The following is a 19,412-nucleotide window of genomic DNA, read 5'->3' as shown; positions in this document are numbered from 1 at the left end:
GGGGTGGAGGGTGAGCTGTCCTCGGGGGAGGGTGGCAGAGCCCTGGGGCAGGGCCGGGCCAGGAGCTGGCTATGAATAGCCCCTGGCCAGCTGGGCAGGCCTGGCGGTGCCCTCTGCTCTCCCCCTCACCAGCTGCCGGTGCCAGGCGGGGTCCCTGCCTCCCTGGGGAGCCTCGCTGTTGCCCGAGGTCCTCACCGTAGGGACTTCCTCAGCGGAACCGAGGAGTCTTGTCCTGTGTGGAGGCGAGAGCTCCGGATGCCAGCATTCCTGGGGAGTGAGGCGAAGGAGCTGTGAGATAGGGGACATCGGGCTGGCCTTCTGGGAAAGGAGTGGTTCCTTCCTTCCTACCTGTCACGTGCCTGGCCTTTTTGTAGACCAAGTGTGCCTGTGCGCGCGCGTGTGTTTGAGTGTGCGCACACGTGTGGGGGGTGTCAAAGTGTTGGGGAAACCGGAGGAGATGCCCCCTCGGTCCCCAAGGAGCTCCCACTCTCACAGCCAGATCGAACTGGAAACAAATGAATCCAGCACTTGGCGATAGGAGGTGTGAATAGGGTGCAGGAAAGAAACAGAGACAGGAGACCTCAGTTCTGTCTGGGAGCCCATGAGAGTCTTTAGAAAAGAGGTGACCCAGGAGTCCTATCTTCTTTTTTTAAGATTTTTTTTTTTTTTAATTTGTTTGAGAGAGAGAGAGAATGAGCCGAGGGAGAGGGAGAGGGTGGGGCAGAGGGAGAAAGAGGGAGAAGCAGGGTCCCCATTGGGCAGGGAGTCTGATGCGGGGCTCGATCCCAGGACCCTGAGATCATGACCCGAGTCAAAGGCAAATGTTTAACCATCTGAGCCATCCAGGTGCCCTCTAGGAGTCCTGTTCTGAGGATGGATAAGATGTTTGCCAAGGGGGCGCCTGGGTGGCTCAATGGGTTAAAGATGTTTGCCAGGGGCTGGCCGGGGACAGGCACTCGGCGGGGAGAGGGTTCACTGCGCACAGAGGCGGGGAGGGGTGAGAGGCGGTGGGTGGGCAGAGCAGCCGGAGCTGGCACTAGGGGAGGAAGAACGAAGAACGAGGCCCACTGTGTGACTTCCCCCGGGGGAGCACACATGTCATAATGGGGACAAGGCGCTGTGCGTGACATTGATGTATCTGTGGTGATGGAGTTTCAGACCTGAAACTGCTCCTGCGGGGAGCAGGCTCAGGGTCAGGGGTGCCAGGCCATGTGTGGCGGAGGGCAGCTATCTTGCAGAAATCAGTCCCACGGCCGAGGCCTCCTCAGTCCCTTCCCCAGGGGGCCTTGCTCCTGACCAGCAGGATGTTCAGAGCCGAGCTGAAACCCTCGAATGGAGCATTCTGGGAATATCCCCATGCCCTGGTCCTTTGGGTTACCTCTAACACTGAGCCAGGTCACAAATATCCGTGTCCAACCACCCCAGTTAGGACTGAGCTGCCGAGGAAAGGGCCAGCTTGGTATCCTTCCCAATAACAGATGGGAAGGGGCTCTAGAAATTCTGGTGTGTTCTGTCACGTCAGGAATGGGAGGACAGGAAGCAGGAGGTTACTGACGGGACAGGGGGACAAAGTGCTGGGGACAGCCTCTAAACATGGCTTCCTCTGTGCTCGACGCTTTTTCTCATTCCTTCCTCTTATTATGTCTCTTATAGGTGAGACATAATAGTTTCAGGTGAAACTGAGGCAGGGGAAGGTTGAGTGAATTGTTTGAGATCAGTAGTAAGGGAACAGCAGAGCCGGGTCTGTGCTGGGCAGCCCAGCCTCTAGGCTACACACTGCGTTGGCCCCCGGGCAGCAGGGTAGAGCCCAGGTTTGGTGGGAGGGGAAAGAACTCATCATCTCTGGGGCGCCTGGGTGGCTCAGTTGGTGAAGCATCTGCCTTTGGCTCAGGCCATGATCCCAGGGTCCTGGGATCGAGCCTCGTGTTGTACTCCCTGCTCAGCGGGGAATCTGCTTCTCCTTATGCTCCCGTTCCTGTTCTCTCTCTCAAATACATACATAAATAAATGTTTAAAAGCAAAACAAACAAACAAACAAAAAAACAAGAGATCATCTCTCATGCCCAGAGTTGTTTTCAGAGGGTATCATACTCAGAGTCCGACAAACCCAGGGTTGAATCCTGGCTCAGCCACTGCCCTGTGTAAGGTGCCTCGCTTCTCTGTGCCTTGGTTTGCTCCTCTGAAATGGAGGCGGCAATGCCCCCAGTGGGAGCTGTTGTGAAAATCTGTTGAGATAGTAGATGCGACGTGTGAAGGAGACGGTTGCTGTTATGATTGCTGGCGTTGCATGTGACCTTGGAGGGCAAGAGGGAATCTGCCTGTGTTGGAGGAGAGGCCACAGTCATCCAGTAGGACCAGTAGGAAGGACTTGGTGTCCTTCAGAGGAGGGGCAGGGAACGAGGTATCTCCCTGTTGGGAGAAGTTTGGGGAGTAACGGTGGCCTTTGTGGCCAGCCAGTGCCCAGGGCTTGGGGCTTCTGCTGGGCTGGGGAGGCCCACCTTGGACCCTGCGGGAGGGGACTGGTGAAAGCAGGAGCCAGAGCCCCTTGGAGGGCTGGGATGAGAAGCATCCTCGCCAGGTGGAAATAAAGAGCCAGCAAGGACATCCCCACTCCTCAGTCTCCCTTCTCTGCGGTGGCCAGCCACAGGCAAGCTACCTCTCTCTGTGGGCCTTTCGCTTTTTCACCTGTATAAATGGGCTTCGTGCTGTCATAGGGCTCCTATTGTAGGTTCTCATTCTAGTCCAGGACTCAGCTTAGCTTGAGGGGGCCAGGCCTGCCAAGGGGCTAGGAGAGAGCTAGGAAGGAGGAGAGTCTTGGAGGATGCGCATCTCTGGGCAAAAGGAGGCTGGAGCCTCGGGGCTCTCGGAGCCTTGGCTGGTGGGCAGACCAATAATGGGGGATGACATGGGACAGGGACCCTGGTGCCAGAAGTGACTGTGGGACAGACTGGTTCAGATCAGTGTGTTATGGGGGCCGGAGGTCAAGCTGATGGCAAGCGTGGCCACCATAGGGGCGGTCCACACCTCCAGACCCGGACATGGACTGAGTTCGCTATGGTGGGGACACTGGGGAGACTGGCTCTGGCCAAAGGGACGGACACTGAGGCTGGGAAGTGGGTGCCAGGTCTTCCCATGCTGCTCTGGGACAGGGAGGGGCCAGACCAGGAGACGGGGAGGGGGCTGAGAATCACCACCCCATTCAGGACCAAACACAGGTGCGGTGACAGGGGTGGCAGAATCCCTTATCGGGTCTCAGCTCCCCTCTCTAACTGTCCTCCTCTGGGGCATCAGGTGCTAAATGTCAGAGGAGGGAGTGGGGAGAGCCCGGACTTCTTCCCAAGGGAGCCTTGCCCCCACGCCGCCCGCTCTGCACTGTGTTGACTCTCCACCCTGAACCCTGGGTGGATTCCTGCGGGGGTGACCGCAGAGCTGCTGGGACAGCTGGGGGGTGGGGCTCGAGGCCCGTGTTAAGAGCACGTGGGGAGGGGGTGCCCAGGTGTCTCAGCCGGCTGAGCGTCTGCCTTCAGCTCAGGTCATGATCTCAGGGTCTTGGGATCGAGCCCCACGTCAGGCTCCCTGCTCAGTGGGGAGTCTGCTTCTTTCTCTCCTCCCCACCTGTGCTCTCTGTCCCCCTCTCTCAAATAAATAATTAAAGTCTTAAAAAAAAAAAAAAAGAAAAGAAAAGAAAAGAAAAAGGAGTACATGAGGAGACAGCCAGAATGGGGAGGGAGGTTCAATTCTGACACTGTGCAGTCCTGCAGACTGGGGCAGGATACTTAGCTTCCTGGTCTCAGTCTCCTCATCTAGGAAATGGGATAATAATGATGATAATGAGGTTCGGGGAGGATTACCTAAGGCGATAGACATTAGTGCTTAGAACAGGCCCATCGTGTAATCAGTGATGGCTATTTGAACCTCACCATTCTTGTGATAAGCTGTTTATGAGCGTAAACAGAGTTGGGACAGGAGAGAATGGTCCCTGGGCCCCCTCGGGGGCTGTGTGCCGTGTGCTCATGGGGGCTCTGGGCTGACCCACTCATGCTTCGTGAGGCATGAGATCCATGGGTGAGACTCAGGGCACAGAAGGGCCCGGCCTACAGCCAGCCCCTCCCTCCACCTCCCTGCCTCCAGCCCCAAGCGGGCCTTGCCCAGAAGGCAGGCGGCATAGTGTTTCTGGAGTCAGAGGGAATGGGGTCCAATGAGCCACTTCTTAGCCCCTCTGTAGTCTGGGTTGGTTCCTCAGAACGCGAGGCCACGCCGCCCAAAAGCAGGGCTGCCGTAACACCCCCTTCCACATCCTACAGTTGTTCTAAGGATCGAGGGAAGCAAACCCAAGGAAAAGGCTCAGCCCAGCGAGCATGCTGTGTTCGGCCACAGGCCTGGCATTGGAAAGCTTGAGCAACTAGCTTCCTCCCTAAACCCCAGCATCCTGGCCTGGGGTGGAGGGTAGTGATGTTCTCCGCCTTGGAGAAGTGATCAGGAATCTACAGGCAAAGCCACGTAAGAGCTGATAAACAGCAGGCGTTGAGTTCAAGCCCTGTGTCTAGTCCAGGAAGCTTGTGCAGATGTGTCTGTGTTTTCCTGATCTGCATTTGGGGTCTTCTGATCCCTCTTCCCAAGGCTTCTGTCATCTCTTTGTGTGGGGGACTTGACTGAGGTCACTGCCGGACTGGAGCCTGGTTATGGGTGTGAAGGGGGAGGAGGTGGGGCTCATGCAACCCTTCTTCCAGCTCGCACTGTCCCTGATCACAGGGCTGATGGCAACTGACCTTCAAGTCCACTGAGACCCACGGATCATTTTCTCAGTTTCTCCTGCAAAATGTCATTCCTGCTGTTCCAGGGCTGAGGGAGAGAGTGGGAAGAGCAGCACCTTGGTTTTCTAGTATTTTAAACTCTTATTCCGGCTCCCCACAAGACCTTCCCTTCTGCTAAAAAAGCTGAGAGGTGGTTCATCAGCCTTTGGCTCAGGTCATGATCCCAGAGTCCTGGGATCGAGTCCCATGTCAGGCTCCCTGCTCAGCGGGGAGCCTGCTTCTCCCTCTGTCTGCCACGCCACCCCCCACCTGTGCTTGCTCTCTCTCTCTTTGACAAATAAATAAATAAAAATAAAACCTTTAAAAAAAATTAAAGTCCTGATGTCCAAGCAGTCTGTTAAAAAAAAATAATGCTGAGAGGTTTACAGGATATTGATTGAGAAATGAGCGTTAGGAGAGTAAGGTGACTTGGCCGGCAGAGTGTGATCTGGGATCTTCTCCCTCCTGACACTGAGCTCCACTTGTCTGGAAACAAAGCCAAGCTCCAGTCTCTGGTAAGAGGGAAGATGGTACTCTAGAAACTTCTAGGAAGCTGCCAAGATGGTCATGGAGGCCCCAGGGGACAAAGGTCAGAGGACTTACTAGAAGCTACTGATTCCCTAGGGAGGCACTGGGGGCTTTTGGCTGGGCAGGCAGCGTCCGGAGGAGGCGGTTAAGAGACACTGCCATGGGCAGTGTGTGTGCGTGTGCATGCACGTGTGCATGTGCAAACCTAAGGCACACACGTATGTAATGAATTCCCTGCTGGGACTGGAGCTTCTCTGTTTCTCTGCTTCAGCTGGGGTCAAGCCTGCCACTTCCCTCGCTTTAGGTTTGGGTTACTTCCCATGGGTCACTGGAGTCTGTGTGGCCCCAGAAACTCGGACTCTGTGCAAGATTGTCCAGGCCAACCGCGTCAAGGCCCATCAGGGCAACTGGCCCACAGCCTAGGAGGGATTTAACCTGGAGCCCCAAATCCATCTTTCCAGTCCAGTTCTTTTCACGATGTGCCCCTGAGAGTCCCTGCGCTCACATCAGATATGCCCCCGTCAGAGGGCTGCTGGCTGGGCTGGAGATCTGCCCCACAGGGGCAGGGAGCACACTGAGGCACCAGCTTGCTGGAGGGTCTGGGTTCGGGCTGACCCAGGGGCCCTCCATGGCTCCACCTACCCCAGAGGGCTCACGAGGAAGAAAAAGGGCCCCTGATGGGCCATGTGCCACCACCCTGTGTCTGCCCGCAGGTCCCTGGCCCTGGGCCAGCAATACACATCCCTGGGCTCGCAGCCCCTGCTCTGCGGCTCCATCCCAGGCCTGGTCCCCAAGCAGCTGCGCTTCTGCCGGAATTACATCGAGATCATGCCCAGTGTGGCCGAGGGCGTGAAACTGGGCATCCAGGAGTGCCAGCACCAGTTCCGGGGCCGCCGCTGGAACTGCACCACCATAGACGACAGCCTGGCCATCTTCGGGCCCGTCCTGGACAAAGGTACTGTCTCTGGGCTGGCTAGCAGGTGGGGGCGGGGCTGCCGGGGGTGGGGGAGGAGGACCTGGTGACCCTTCCCCCTCAGGATGCCTCAGCTCCCAGCCCAGGGTCCCCAGGGGAGGGCCACAAAGCTGGGCAGGACCAGCAGCCACCCCAGAAGCGGGTCAACTCCCTCTCTGGACTGACCCAGACTGTCCCCCTGCCTGCCACACCTTCCCCGGGTGCTGCTGGGGGCTGAGCAGCTTTGAGGTGCTCCATATCCTGAGATCCTAGGGCGGCAGAGGAGGCCATGGCCTTCCTCCCCACCCCACACCTGGCTGGCACAGTGGAGTGGGGCAGGCTTTGTTGTGGACATTTGTGACATTTTCCCAACACTGTGTTAAGTGCTATGTAAATCTAGCTTTTGGGTGACCACCACCTCTAGGTCCCACCCATATAGAAAATTCTGGAACTGAGGAAACTGGTGTTTGTGGCATTGCATTGCCCCCAAGCGTTTCAGTGCAAAGATTCTGCCGGCCCCCATGCCCCTGCATGGGGGATCTGCCCACCAACTCTGGAGGGGCTCGAGGGCCGGCTGGCCTCTGGGGAACTTTCCTGCCCTCCTGCAAACCAGGAGTCTAACTGGCTGGTGCCTGAAATGAATGGCATTCACACAACTTGACCTCAAGCATGACCGGGAGAGATGGTGGAGGGGGGCGACTGCTCCCAAGAAGGGGACTTTGGGGCTGGAGAGTTCTGGGTTGAAGATGGGCAACTCTAAGGAATGGCTGCATCCCGGGATTTGATGACCCCAGCAGGCCTCCTGAGACCACTGCTCCCTTTCAGCAGAAACTTGAACCCTCCCGCCCCAGGGGCTTTGCCACCCAAACTGGTGAGCCTGGCCCTCCCTTCTCTTACAAGAACTATATTTATAGCCGGAAGGAAAAGGTATCTGAGAGCCAGGTGGATCTGATGGGGGGAGTGGGGGATGGGGGCACTGAACCCTACCTTTTAGTAGGCAATCCCCCTTTACCTGGGCTTCAGGTATGCTGGGTCTGTCTGACCTACAGGCCATTGTCAAGGGACAGAAGACCAATTAGCGAATCAATGGATGATGATTCTGTTTACGCTTCTATTACCAAAGCTAATTATTCCTTGTTTACATAAAAGGTTTGGCCTCTAATTGGGGCCAAGTGGCGGCGGTTTGCATTTCAAACCTGATCTTGCCCGGTGTGTCAGTCTCACCGCCTTCCGGTGCCCCACCTCGGGCCAGGTAGCGCTTAATCAAACAGCCTGGCGTCTAGACGCGCTCCCCAAAAGCAAGACTCGCCTTCTGATCGCTCTTACCCTCTTGGGACATTTGGCAATGAAAATCGGGCCTTTGAGCTTATTACCCATCCACGCCTGTGTTAAATGTTTTCCATCACGTTGTAGGTTCTGGTACCTGCCTTCATCTCTGAATTGCAAGAGGGCAGTTCTGTGTTGGGCGGGGGCTGGGAGCTGGGTAGTAAGTCAGAACCTCGAGGAATTTGAAGCCGAGGAAGGTCCGGAAGAAGTCCCTCACCCGCGTCGCGCGGGCCGCCACGCGTTCATCTCTGCACCCCCGGACCCCACCCCACTCCACCCCACTCCACCCCAAGCCACACACACACGCTTTGAGAGCCGGGAGCGCGGGGATGGGGTGCGCCCTGCCCGGGGCGCGCACCGCCGGCCGAGCCCGGGACCGGCTCCCCACGGTCTGGCCAGCCTGGAGGCGGGGCCGCGGCCGGCCGGGGACTCGCGCGGCACCCGTGGGGCGGAGGCCGCGGGGGTCGGCGGCCGGAAGGCGACGGGCCGCGACGGCGGGGCGCAGGGGAGTCCGGGATCGCGTTCCGCGGGCGGGGCGGCGCGGGCGGCCCGGAGGGGCTTAGGCGGCTTGAAAGGGGCCCGAGCGCCGCCCCCCACCGCGCGGCCCGGCCCCGCGCCCGCTGCGGCCGCCGCGCCATTCACACGCCCTCTGGCCATTCGGCGCGGCGCGGGGGCGGGGGGCGCCGCTTCAATGGGGATTTCGCGGGCCGGCGCCGGGGCCGGGGGCGCGGCCCGGCCGCGGGAGACGCCCGTTGCTACGCGGTGGCGGCCGGCCCGGCGGCCCGGGCCCGGCGGCCGCATTATGCGGGTAATGCGGTGTGACACCGCGCGAACAAAGGCGGATTGAGCGGCCCAGCGGGCCCCGCCGGACGGGGACCGGCACAGCGGGGCTGTCAGCGCCGCTCCCAGGCTAATCCCCGCCCCGCCCCCGCCGCCCCCGCGTCCCCGGGGCTGGGAACCGAGCGCGGCCCGGGGTCCGGGCGCCGCCGCCGCCCCGAGAGACCGCGCGCCCGGCCGGAAGCGAGACGCTGGCCCTCGGCGCCGCCGCCGCTCCCGGGCGCCTCGGGGAGGGCGGGAGCCGGAACGGGGGCGAGGAGAGCCGGGCGGCGTTGGGGAGGTATTGGGGTGAGGGGAGGGACCGGAGCCTTGGGCTTCGGCCACCCCCGGTCTCAGTCCGCCTGGGCGGCGCGGGCTCGGTGCGGCGGCGGGGCGTCCGTGGAAGCGGGTCGGGCGGCTCCTCCGCAGGTGGCCCGCGAGGCTACCCCGCTTCCCGGCTGTGCAGAGCGGTGATCCCCCTCAGCATCTGGCATGGGAGCTCTGGCTTCCAGCCGGCCTGCGTGGCCTCAGGCGGGTCACCGCCCAACCTGGGTTCCTCGCCTGTCCGGAGAGTTGGGCTGCAGGTCTCCCAGGCCTTGGCCCTCTAATCCTCAATGTTTGCATCTGTAGAATGGGCCTGTGTTAAGACTTTCTGCTCTTAGTTAAGAGGATTAAATAAGATCAAGAACCTGAAGGGCAGAATATGGTGCATACTGAGCGCCCAAAGGTGGTGATCAGGATCCTGAAGTTGGGGGACACCCCTGAGAAGTTCTCCTCTTCCTTCAAAGAATTCTCCCCTCATGGCAGGGAGTGGGCATGGGACTGGGTCCACTCTCCTCCTGGTCAGGAGCTCTGGTGGCAAAGGGAAGTTTTACCCGTTTTACAAAGAGGGTAACTGAAGCTCAGAAAAGGAAAGGGTCTGCCCAAGTGCATCTAGGTGGGGGATGGGGTGGACTTGGGTAGTTTAGGCAGTAGGTTCCCAGGCTTCCCTCCTGCAGGCCCCAGGCCCTCTCAGGATGGGGAGGGCTCAGGCCTGTGCTGCAGTCTCTGGAGTTGGGGCAGGTAGAGGGTAGGGGGCCTGGGGCCAGGATGAAGCAGGACCACCTCACCTCTAAAGCAACCGGCCAGAGCTACAGTTTCTGCCCCTGCTTCTGACAGGCTTGGCTCTGACCAGTACCTGGTATTGGGGCCCTGGGTTAATCAGTTAGCTGCCCTCTGCCTCAGTTTGCTCATCTGTAAAGTGGGGATACCTCAGAGGCTGGGCCAGCCAAAGTGGGTGGGAAGAGTACCTCGACTCCTCCCTCTTTCCTCGGGGCTGGCGAGCCCTTCTTCCCGGCTGGGGAGGTCGAGGCAGGACCCCGCCTGAGCCTTGCCCTCTCCGCAGCCACCCGCGAGTCGGCCTTCGTGCACGCCATCGCCTCTGCCGGTGTGGCCTTCGCCGTCACGCGCTCCTGTGCTGAGGGCACCTCCACCATCTGCGGCTGCGACTCGCACCACAAAGGGCCGCCTGGCGAGGGCTGGAAGTGGGGCGGCTGCAGCGAGGACGCCGACTTCGGGGTGCTCGTGTCCCGGGAGTTCGCAGACGCGCGCGAGAACAGGCCAGACGCACGCTCGGCCATGAACAAGCACAACAACGAGGCGGGCCGCACGGTGAGCTGCGGCTGCCCTCGCCCGACCCTGCCTGGTACCCCTTTGCAGACCGTGTCCCTGCCTTTCCTGCCTGGCCTCGCCCCCGCCCCACCTTGCCCTTCCAGTGGCCCTCGTGCATCCCGGGCTCCCTACTCTCCTCTTTCCCCTTGGCAGAACTTTGGCCCCCACCCCACCCCCACAATCACCCGTCCTGTTCACCCTTTCTCTCTGGGCTGTTCCCCATCTGTGCCTGCCAGGGGATGTGTCAGCTCAGGAGTGAGGCAGACCCCATGGAGCAGGTCCCCGCCAGCCCATCTGGTGCACTTGGGCTGCCCAGGCAGGACCATGAAGACGGGAGGGCCTGACTTTGAATTCAGCCTCCACAGCTTCCTCTGGTTGTTTGACCTAGGGCAAGTCACTTAAGCTCCCGGCCTCAGTTTCCCCATCTATTAAATGGGGTTCACAATCCCTATCTCCTACAGCTTTGAGAAATGGCTGCGATTTCTGCCAATGCTTGGGCTATGAAGGGGGAGGGAAACAATGGTCATCATTCTTTAGGTCCATACCTCAGCTCCAATCTGTTTTCTTCCTGACCCCCAAGTAGAAATAGAGAAGGTTCCAGGGATGGGGTGGGTGGGGGCAGAGCGGGAGGGCCTAGATGTGCTCCCGGGTGAGGTTGTGCTGGGGGCCAGCAGCTACTCCTCTTCCCCAGACCATCCTGGACCACATGCACCTCAAGTGCAAGTGCCACGGGCTGTCCGGCAGCTGCGAGGTCAAGACCTGCTGGTGGGCCCAACCCGACTTCCGCGCAATCGGCGACTTCCTCAAGGACAAGTACGACAGTGCCTCGGAGATGGTGGTGGAGAAGCACCGTGAATCCCGCGGCTGGGTGGAGACCCTCCGTGCCAAGTATGCGCTGTTCAAGCCGCCCACCGAGAGGGACCTGGTCTACTACGAGAACTCCCCCAACTTCTGCGAGCCCAACCCTGAGACGGGCTCCTTTGGCACCAGGGACCGGACTTGCAATGTCACCTCCCACGGCATCGATGGCTGCGACCTGCTGTGCTGTGGCCGCGGCCACAACACGAGGACGGAGAAGCGGAAGGAGAAATGCCACTGCATCTTCCACTGGTGCTGCTACGTGAGCTGCCAGGAGTGCGTCCGCATCTACGATGTGCACACCTGCAAGTAGGGAGCCAGGTAAGGCTGCGGGCAGGGCGGCTGCAGGGCCTTGGGACAGGGACCCTTTTCTCCCAGCTCCTCTTCCTGACTAATCCACTTCTCTTTCTGAGCTGTCCCAAGACACCCAAGTTTCCACGGCCGAAGCAGGAAGCCAGGATTTCCTTGAGCATCTGTGGGGATGGTCCCTGGGCAGCTTTGGGTGGATTACGCAAAGTACGGATACCAGCTGAGCATGTGCACGCAAGACTGCATGAAATTGACTAATGTTTGTATACAAGTTACTAAATTATGAGCCAGGTCTGGTGTTTGCATGGCCACTGGCCATCATTACTGAGCATCTGGAGGCTGAGCCAGAGGAGGGATATTGGGGGGCTGGAAGCCAGGACACCTGACTTCTGGTCTCAACTCTGCCCTGTTCCAGAAAGTCCCTAAGTTCCTGTTATTTCATTTCCATGGGCCTCAGTTTTCTTACCCTAAAACGAGGGGGTTGAAATAGTTGAAATAATAGGCCAAAGATCCTCTCTCTTTCACCCCGGGGCAGAGTCATTTTGCATCCACCCTGAACTTTGAGGGCAAGTTTTTGCACAAGCATAAATCCTACTGACCTTGAGGAGGTGGGTGGGGGAAGCGGTGTATCAGCCCATATCCTGACAGATCTAAAGCTTGGGTGGAGCGGGGGCGCTCTCACCGAGTTTATGGAAGGGGATGGGGAGGAGGAGGAGGGATTCAAGTTCAGAGTGGTGGTGGTGAGTAATCAAGGGATCAAAGGCCAGTGGGTTATGTTCCCAAGCTTCCAAGAGGTGGCCTGCGTGGGAGACACGGTGCCTGGCCCTTGGAGCCATCGGTCCCCAGCATAGGTCAGGACTGATGTAAGGTGGTCCTGGAGTCTGGGAGCTGGAAGGTCCGAGGCCACTGTGCCCTCTCTCCCTTTTCTCTACCTGAGAAGGAGCCTAGTATATAAAGGCGTGAGCCCTGGTCCAACAGCCACCACCTGCCAGCTGGGGGACCCCAACAAGAGAGTTTTTATAGATCTGCCTCCTTATCTATCTTCCTCCCTGGAGGAGCCATGGGGACCATGCTTGGTTCATTGTGAAGAACATACCTTGCTTGGTTCATTGTGAAGAATAAACCTGCCTGGGTTATCCCCCTGGAGCAGGGCAGGAGCGAGCACCCCACCGGGTCACACAGCTCCACGGAGGGCACCTCGGAGCTGGTGGCTCCGGTCCACACTGTGTGGGCCTGGGGATGGGGTCGGGCCTCTCTGCGGTGTGGAGGCCCCCACATCCTGGGGACAGCTCTGGGTGAGTCCCTCTGGGAGGCCCCTCAGTGGAGCTCGAGTTAGGACCTGGCAGGGACAGGGTCCAGAAAGGCAGCCAGAGGCATGGCTTTGTTCGTGTCTGAGTGGGCGCCGTGTGGCCGGTGGAGAGGGGACGCAGGTGGCCCAGCTCTGCCAGGTACTGGCCCCGGAAGCCCGAAGTCTAGTTTCCTCACCCGTTCTGGGGCGTCGGGAGCCTAACAGAAGTTTCATGAGGCCCCAGGGAGCTACCAGAAGTGAATGCTTGTCCGAATCTGATACTAATTGGGAGTGATAACTGCCGTCAAGAGAGCTGAGACGTGAGGGTGACATCGCCTGGGCGAGTTTCATTTCCTGCTTCTCACAGAGAAAAAAATCCACGAATATGAATGCATTCATGGGCTCAGTGTAGCGTGGCCACTGTGGCCGGAGCCCGTGTGGGGTCCCCAAGCAGGACTGGGGGGCAGCTGAAGGGGAATTAGGATGCCAGAGCACTAATGGCGGACCCATTGCTAGGATAGGGACCTTGAACTTCCCGTGTGGGTCTTGCTGGGGCTGTAGAAGCAAGTAGGTGTTCTGGCGCCTCCTCTCTCAGGGCAGGGTTGGGGGAGGCCGCCAAGAGAAGCCATCTGCCAACCAGCGGAGGGAGTCTCTGGAAAACTCTCCTGCCTGCCACCCGTGTAATTAGTGCTGATCCTAGGAGGAATTAATACATCCTCAGCTCTCTTTGCTCCCATTTCTGAAGGACAGTGCTATTTTCTCCAGTCTTAGACACATGGTCTCAGATGCCTTATTTAGGCAGATCGGGGCCCTGAGCCCTTCTGCTCTGGGCACTCTGGAGCCCTTGCTCTGGGACAAGTGGAGGACTCTCCCCACATGGTACCCTTTGGACACATTTTCAACTTGTTGAGTGATGTGGGGCAGGCTGGGGAGCCTCTCTGCGCCCCAGTTCCCTCATCTGAGAACAGAGGGGTGGTTGTGTGGACCAGAGGCTGGATAGCCCCGGGGCTGGGCCTGGTTCATGGTCCAAGGAGGCAGCAAAGATTCCCGGGACCAGGCAGAGCTGACCTCCGTGATTGACGTTCTCCAGGCATGGTGCTTGGTCTTGAACCACAGGCCCCAGACTGGCTGAGACCCGGTTACCTCTCTCCTCCCTTCATCCACAAAGACACTGCAGGCAACATGGGAGCCTTGGAGACAGGCTGACAGGGACATATGCCTTCCACACACTCAGTGGGGAGCCCCAGTCAAAACGGCTTTATGCCACGAGGAGATTCCCAGTCCTTCCCTGGTGGGGAAAACACCTTTTCCATTGCCTGTGGCTTCTGTCCAGTGTCTCATGCTAATGGTCGATTGCCTACCTTGCAAGGACCAGGCATCTTCCTTGTTGTTCAGATGTTGCGAAGGGGCTCTCTCTGGACAAGAGGCAGGGGGTCTGGCTGGCCCCAAGTGCTGGATCTGTCACTAACTTGCCACAAAACCTTGGGACGTGTCCGCTTAGTCTTGCTGAGGCTCCGGTTCTGCCCCAGTGTAATACTCTTCCACTGGCCCTGTCCATAGCCCGGAAATGGGAAGTTGGTTGGGAATGCCCATGAAAGTGCTTTGGGCCTCTAGTCCTTGGTGAGATGTAAATACATAAATGAGTAAGAGGTACACACTGGTGCTCCCCTGGGAAGGAATTATTCATAGTTAATTAAATAGCCGTGCTCCTGTGTAGACGGCTCATTATTAAGCCACTGGTGGGACAGAAAAGCACAGTGCCCACGTCAACTCTAGCAGGGAATGGGGCCCTGGACCGGAGAGGCCTTCAGTCGCTCTACAAGGTGGACTCCTGCCTGGGGGTCTCTGTCCGAGCTCCTGGCCAGAAGGTGGGGCAGGTAGGGTTTGGGTCCCAGTCAGTGGTGGCCCAAGCCCTCCTGATCCTGTTTAAATCCCGCACTCTCCCTCAGCAGCAGGCCCCCAGAGCCGAGGAGGGGGCGCAGGAAAGCCCCTTGAGTTCCCCCTTGCCCCCGAGTACAGGAGAAACGAGCTCTCCCCTCCGCAGCCTCTAATCTCGGCACCCCAATGGGCGGTTCCTCCGAGAAAGGGATTACGGGTCTGATTCTCCCTCTTTGTTTTCCAAAGGGCACTGGGAACGGGTGAAGTGTGTGGCTGGGCAGATTCACCGAAGTCCCATGGGAAAGCAGGACCTGGAGCCGGGCGCAGCCCTCAGCACCAGGCAGCCAGGAACCCGGACTGTTGCCAGACGCCCGTGCGGTAAATGACCTGGACCCGAGCTGCCCGCTGCCGGGGAGGCCTCCCTCCCCCTCTCTCTTAAATTTCTCACCCTGCTGTGGATGGTGTGTGGTTTTTAACGAAGGGGCTTTCTTTTTAGTTCTCCAGGGTCTGATAGGAACAGACCCCAGGCTTATCTTTGCACATGTTAAAGAAAATAAAAATGGAAAAAAAAATTCTACTCCGACAGAACAGGCTGGGCTGCCGTGAGCTCTCTGCCTGGTGGTGAAGACCTCGGCTGGGGCAAGACTCTGTTTCCAGACGGCGTCTCCTGGTGCCATGCAAGATGCCTGTGCGGTGGGCGTTATGAAGTAGGACAGAGCCCAGCAGTCTCCTTTTCTCTGTCTCCTCCTGCTCAGATCTGATAGACCTCCACATTCTCACGAAAGCCATAGGGTTAGCTAGGATCCAGTGGGAGGGAGGCCCAAAGCAATTGTCGGGTTGGAGGTTGGGCTTGGGAGTCCTGAAGCACCAGGAGCGCTGGGTGGCCTGGCAGGCTGTTGGAAGAGCAGCTGTGTCTTGTTCTCAGTCTCGCTTCCTCGGCAGCGCTGTTCCGCACACGAGGCCCTTGTGAACCGCAGTCCCAGCTCCCAGTCTCCTGCTCCCCTTCCGCGCTGTCTACCAGGAATGCAGGGCAGGGCTTGGGGGCTTTTTTTTTTTTTTTTTTTTTTTGATGAACCGATGTAAATAGGTTATGTTTAGGGGGTAGTGAGCCTTCTGCAGCTCCAATGGGCTTCCTAAAGAAAGAAGCGGTATCCTTAGAAGGGGCCATTCACTCCCTCCCTGCCCTGCTCACTGGCAGATTCTCCACCCAAACAACGCCCGGGAGAGCAGCTGGGGAGTCTAGGGTGCCTGGGTAGAAATCAGACAAAGGGTCAGAGTCAGAGCAGCAGCCGATTCCTGATGTTCCAACTTGGTGACTTGTAGCTAGGGAGAATAACACGGCTCCTTAGTTCCCTCTCTGATAAAGACCTGTCTTCCGGCCTCCTTTCCCTCCTTTGGCCCGTGCGGGTAAAAGAGAAGCGCAGAGTTCTTTAACACACACCTGCCGGCCTCACCTGTGCACAGAGAGCCCGCCAGTCCACGCAGTTCCCAAGGATCTGGAGGGGGTGTTCGAAGGCGGGCAAGCAGTCACTTGCTCCCTCCGGTAAAACCTCTCTCTCCGCTGAGCTCCCCGTGCTCCACCAGGTCCTCTCAAGAGTCCTGAACGGAGAGGCCAGCGGATCGGACAGCACCAACCCAGGCCACAGCTCTGTCTTAGGGAGAATCAGGAAGAAGAGAGGCGGCAGGGGTAGGGACGGGAAAAGAGATGTTTCTTCCTTTCTTTACTCTCTTCTCTCTTTGGTCTAACACTGACCTCAGCTGCTGGGTCAAGTGATCTTCCTGCTCCACTCAGGCAGGTTTGCCAAGACCGTCTAGAAACCGTGCCCGCACTCTGGAATCTGCGGGCAACGAGCCCGGCTACAGATACACGTCCCCATCCCCAGTCCGGAGAGTCCGAAATGCCCCTCCCCATCTCACTTTAGACTGAAAAGTTTTCAATCATGTCAACCGGATAATGCTTGCTTTATGTGAGAATTATTTCAGCAGAACGGATACAAATGTTCAGAACAGTCTTTTCATATCTATGTATTCTATATTAAAAGTGATAAAGTCATGTTTCTGGGGCGTATTCAAGTAGCTGACAAGTAATTATTTAATAATAGTACACTGAGCACATTGTAGTAGTCAGGTAATAGTATCCAACCGAAACTTCCTACCGACCTGCTGTATCCAAAGTTTTGTAAAAAGTTGTAGAAGTTGTTGATCTTTTTGATTTTATATTCAAAAAGTCTCTTTTTATAAATATTATTTATTATACAATGTATATACCTTTGAGTTAACTAAGATTATATATTATATAAATATATATATATTTGGAGAAAATCTATTTCATCATGCAGTTTTTTTCTGTTAAGTCATTAAAGAGAAGGTAAACTTGAAATGGATACATTGTACAATGTGTGGGGTTTCCAGATTAACGCTCAGGAGGTTGCGAATATCGGATTTCTGGATGTGGTGGCCTCAACTTGCACCCTGAAGTGAGTGGTCCAGAATAAAGCCATTTCCTCTGTTCTCTAAGCAGGATCATCTCAGACATCATGGATAGTGGGTCTCATCTACTATAGGACTTTCGTACAGGCTTACCTTGTTCTAAGTCAACATCTGACAAGTAATTCCTAGGTTTGGAAGTAAGCGGTTTGGGCAGTAATTCCTTTCATAGACTAGCATTTCCACTGCACAAATGAATGTCACAGACACTCAAAAGATGTGGCACAAGGCCAGCAGCCCACGGGGTTGGTTAATCCTTTCCTCACCGATGTTTTCAACTCCATTTATTGGGAAAATAGGATTTGCTCTATTGAAAATGAAACCTGACTGGAAATGGCTTCCCCTCCTGCTAGCTTGGCTATAGAAAGGGTAGGTCGGTCTGGAAGAAGAAATGGTCTGCCTTGGCCTCCGGGTGGCCTGGGACAGGTGTTATTGTTGGAGGTTGGGCAGAAAGGACCCAGCAGTGGGCACGCTGTGGGAGGGGCGTTCTCTTCTCGGACTGCTGCTTCAAAAGGACTCACCTGAAGCTCGCAAGCGATGCTCTCTCGATGATGAGGGGCAATAACTCGGTTTTATGACAATAGACCGCCCTTTGGTCTTCACACCGACCCATAAAATGTCACCTTCGGTTGATGTGGCACAGCTAAAACGCTTTCCTTTTCTTTCTCTTTCTCCTGATTTACCTTTATCAGGAGCAAATCTTACTCATCTCACTGCAGAGACAAAAACAACATAAAAATAAAGCAGCCTGCCCTGGGTGCTGGCGCTGGGCTGCCTTGTGCTCCATTCAGACCTCGAACCTTAATTAGGAACGGCGACTAGAAGTTCATGAACTTTATTGTGCCCCTGATGTGTCTGTGTTTAGTCCCTGAAAAGTTTAAACCACAAAAAATGGTTGTGCTGGCTGCATAAGTTATTGGACATGGAGCGTAGACAGAAATCTCCGTATCTCACAGCCTGGCTCACCTTGTACTTTGCTCTGGCATAAAACTAATACTTGTCTCTCCCAATATCCTGAGTACTTTTCTTTTCTTTCTTTCTTTTTTTTTTTTTTTTTACCTATAAGATTGCCAAACATTTAAATGGTCCCTGTTCATACTTACCAAGGCCATTTGCAATCCTTTCTATGATTAATCATATTCTATGATTAAAGAGAACAGTTGATTACAGTGCTTGAACATTCAATTTCTCCGTAAGTATGAATACTAATAAACATCGAAAAATAAGAGGAAGCTTTAAAAAAAAAAAAAAAAGACCCAAAAGAAAGAAACAATATCGTGGGAAGATCTCTTTTCAAGCAGTAGCTTGGAAAGAATGTGAAAAAAGCAGGAGAGAACGTTCGTGAGTTCAAGGCTCGGGAGTCGGGGTACAAATAAAGGCAAAGGAAAGGTGGAAAGCAGGGGGAGGGATGATGGGTAGGTGATTCTAGACGGATCCAGTGGTACATCCACGCCAGCCCTGGGTATATAGATGGACATGGAAGCTGTGGCTGATCGACACACAGATGAGGAAAGTCAATGCAGCAAAATGATGATGGCTATACCGTCGCTTCTCTTAGCTTGACAGAGAACTCTTAAGGAGGCAAAGAATGACCTTACCATTAATCTGATACTCCCGAGAGAGTGTGACTAAGTTGGTTGTGTGGAGAGACTGTATGTTCCCTCATGTACATTATGGAGGGGAAATTTCAAACTTGAGTCCCCCTTGCAAATGCTGCCTTCACGGCTTGGGATTCCTGCCCATCACAGGCACCCTGTGGAGTGTCGTCCTGCCCCGGTGTCCGCACAGCACACGCCCTCCGTGGCTCGGCTCCACGGCCCGGTCCTGGCACTGCTTGCTGGTGGAGGAGAAACTCTAGATCATTTTGCAATAACTTCTGAAACTGACATGCTTTTTTGAACTTTTATCCACACCTTCCCCGGCGTCGTCTTTGAAAAGGTTTATGAATCAGGTGGCCAGGCAAGGGATGGGGAAGTCTCGCTTCTGTCTTCTGTGCTTGGCCTGGCTTGGTTGTTTTATGCTGACTCAGTGCGTCAACAGGTCTGTTGACCAGGATTGGATTATTACACACTCAAATCTACTCCGTGACTTGCTGTTGAAACTTAAACCAGAGGCTGTTCACCGTAATTTTTAGGACATGGAAAGACAGCTTTAAAGCAAACCGTGTTCAGATTCTAGCCACCATTATAGTTTTTCTGCTATATATTTATTTTTAAAGATTTTATTTACTTGAGGGAGAGAGAGAACAAGCAGGGGGAGGAACAGAAGGGGAGAAACAGGCTCCCCGCCGAGCAGGGAGCCCCGATATGGGACTCCATCCCAGGACCCTGAGATCATGACCTGAGCCGAAGGCAGATGCTCAACCGACAGCCACCCAGGGTCTGCTCGGTTATATAGTTTTGAAGGTATTTCAGTGAAGATGTACAAATACGGAAAGGATGAGATAACCTCCTTTTCTGAGGTTTTAATTATATCTTCTGACAAAAACTAGCCTGTTCACAGTGCATCCATATAGGAAGAAATCTAA

At 56.2% G+C, this 19,412-nt stretch overlaps 1 protein-coding gene across 2 annotated transcripts in view; it reads left to right on the top strand.

The window, feature by feature from the left end:
- Positions 1-16,771, top strand: part of WNT3 (Wnt family member 3) — a 47,561-nt gene extending 30,790 nt beyond the window's left edge. The window contains exons 2-5 of one of the 2 annotated variants that reach the window (XM_059149539.1): positions 6,035-6,276; positions 9,800-10,065; positions 10,757-11,232; positions 14,645-16,771. In XM_059149539.1, the coding sequence (XP_059005522.1) occupies positions 6,035-6,276; positions 9,800-10,065; positions 10,757-11,232; positions 14,645-14,780 (1,120 nt within the window). In that variant the 3' untranslated portion in view covers positions 14,781-16,771. Of the gene's footprint in view, positions 1-6,034; positions 6,277-9,799; positions 10,066-10,756; positions 11,245-14,644 lie in introns of both variants that reach the window. The other variant, XM_059149540.1, reaches the window with a different exon arrangement.
- The last annotated feature ends 2,641 nt before the right edge of the window (positions 16,772-19,412 follow it).

The sequence above is a fragment of the Mustela lutreola genome, chromosome 15, assembly GCF_030435805.1.
Source record: "Mustela lutreola isolate mMusLut2 chromosome 15, mMusLut2.pri, whole genome shotgun sequence".
NCBI classification, from domain to species: Eukaryota; Metazoa; Chordata; class Mammalia; order Carnivora; family Mustelidae; genus Mustela; species Mustela lutreola.
This window is presented reverse-complemented; position numbering and strand designations above follow the sequence as displayed.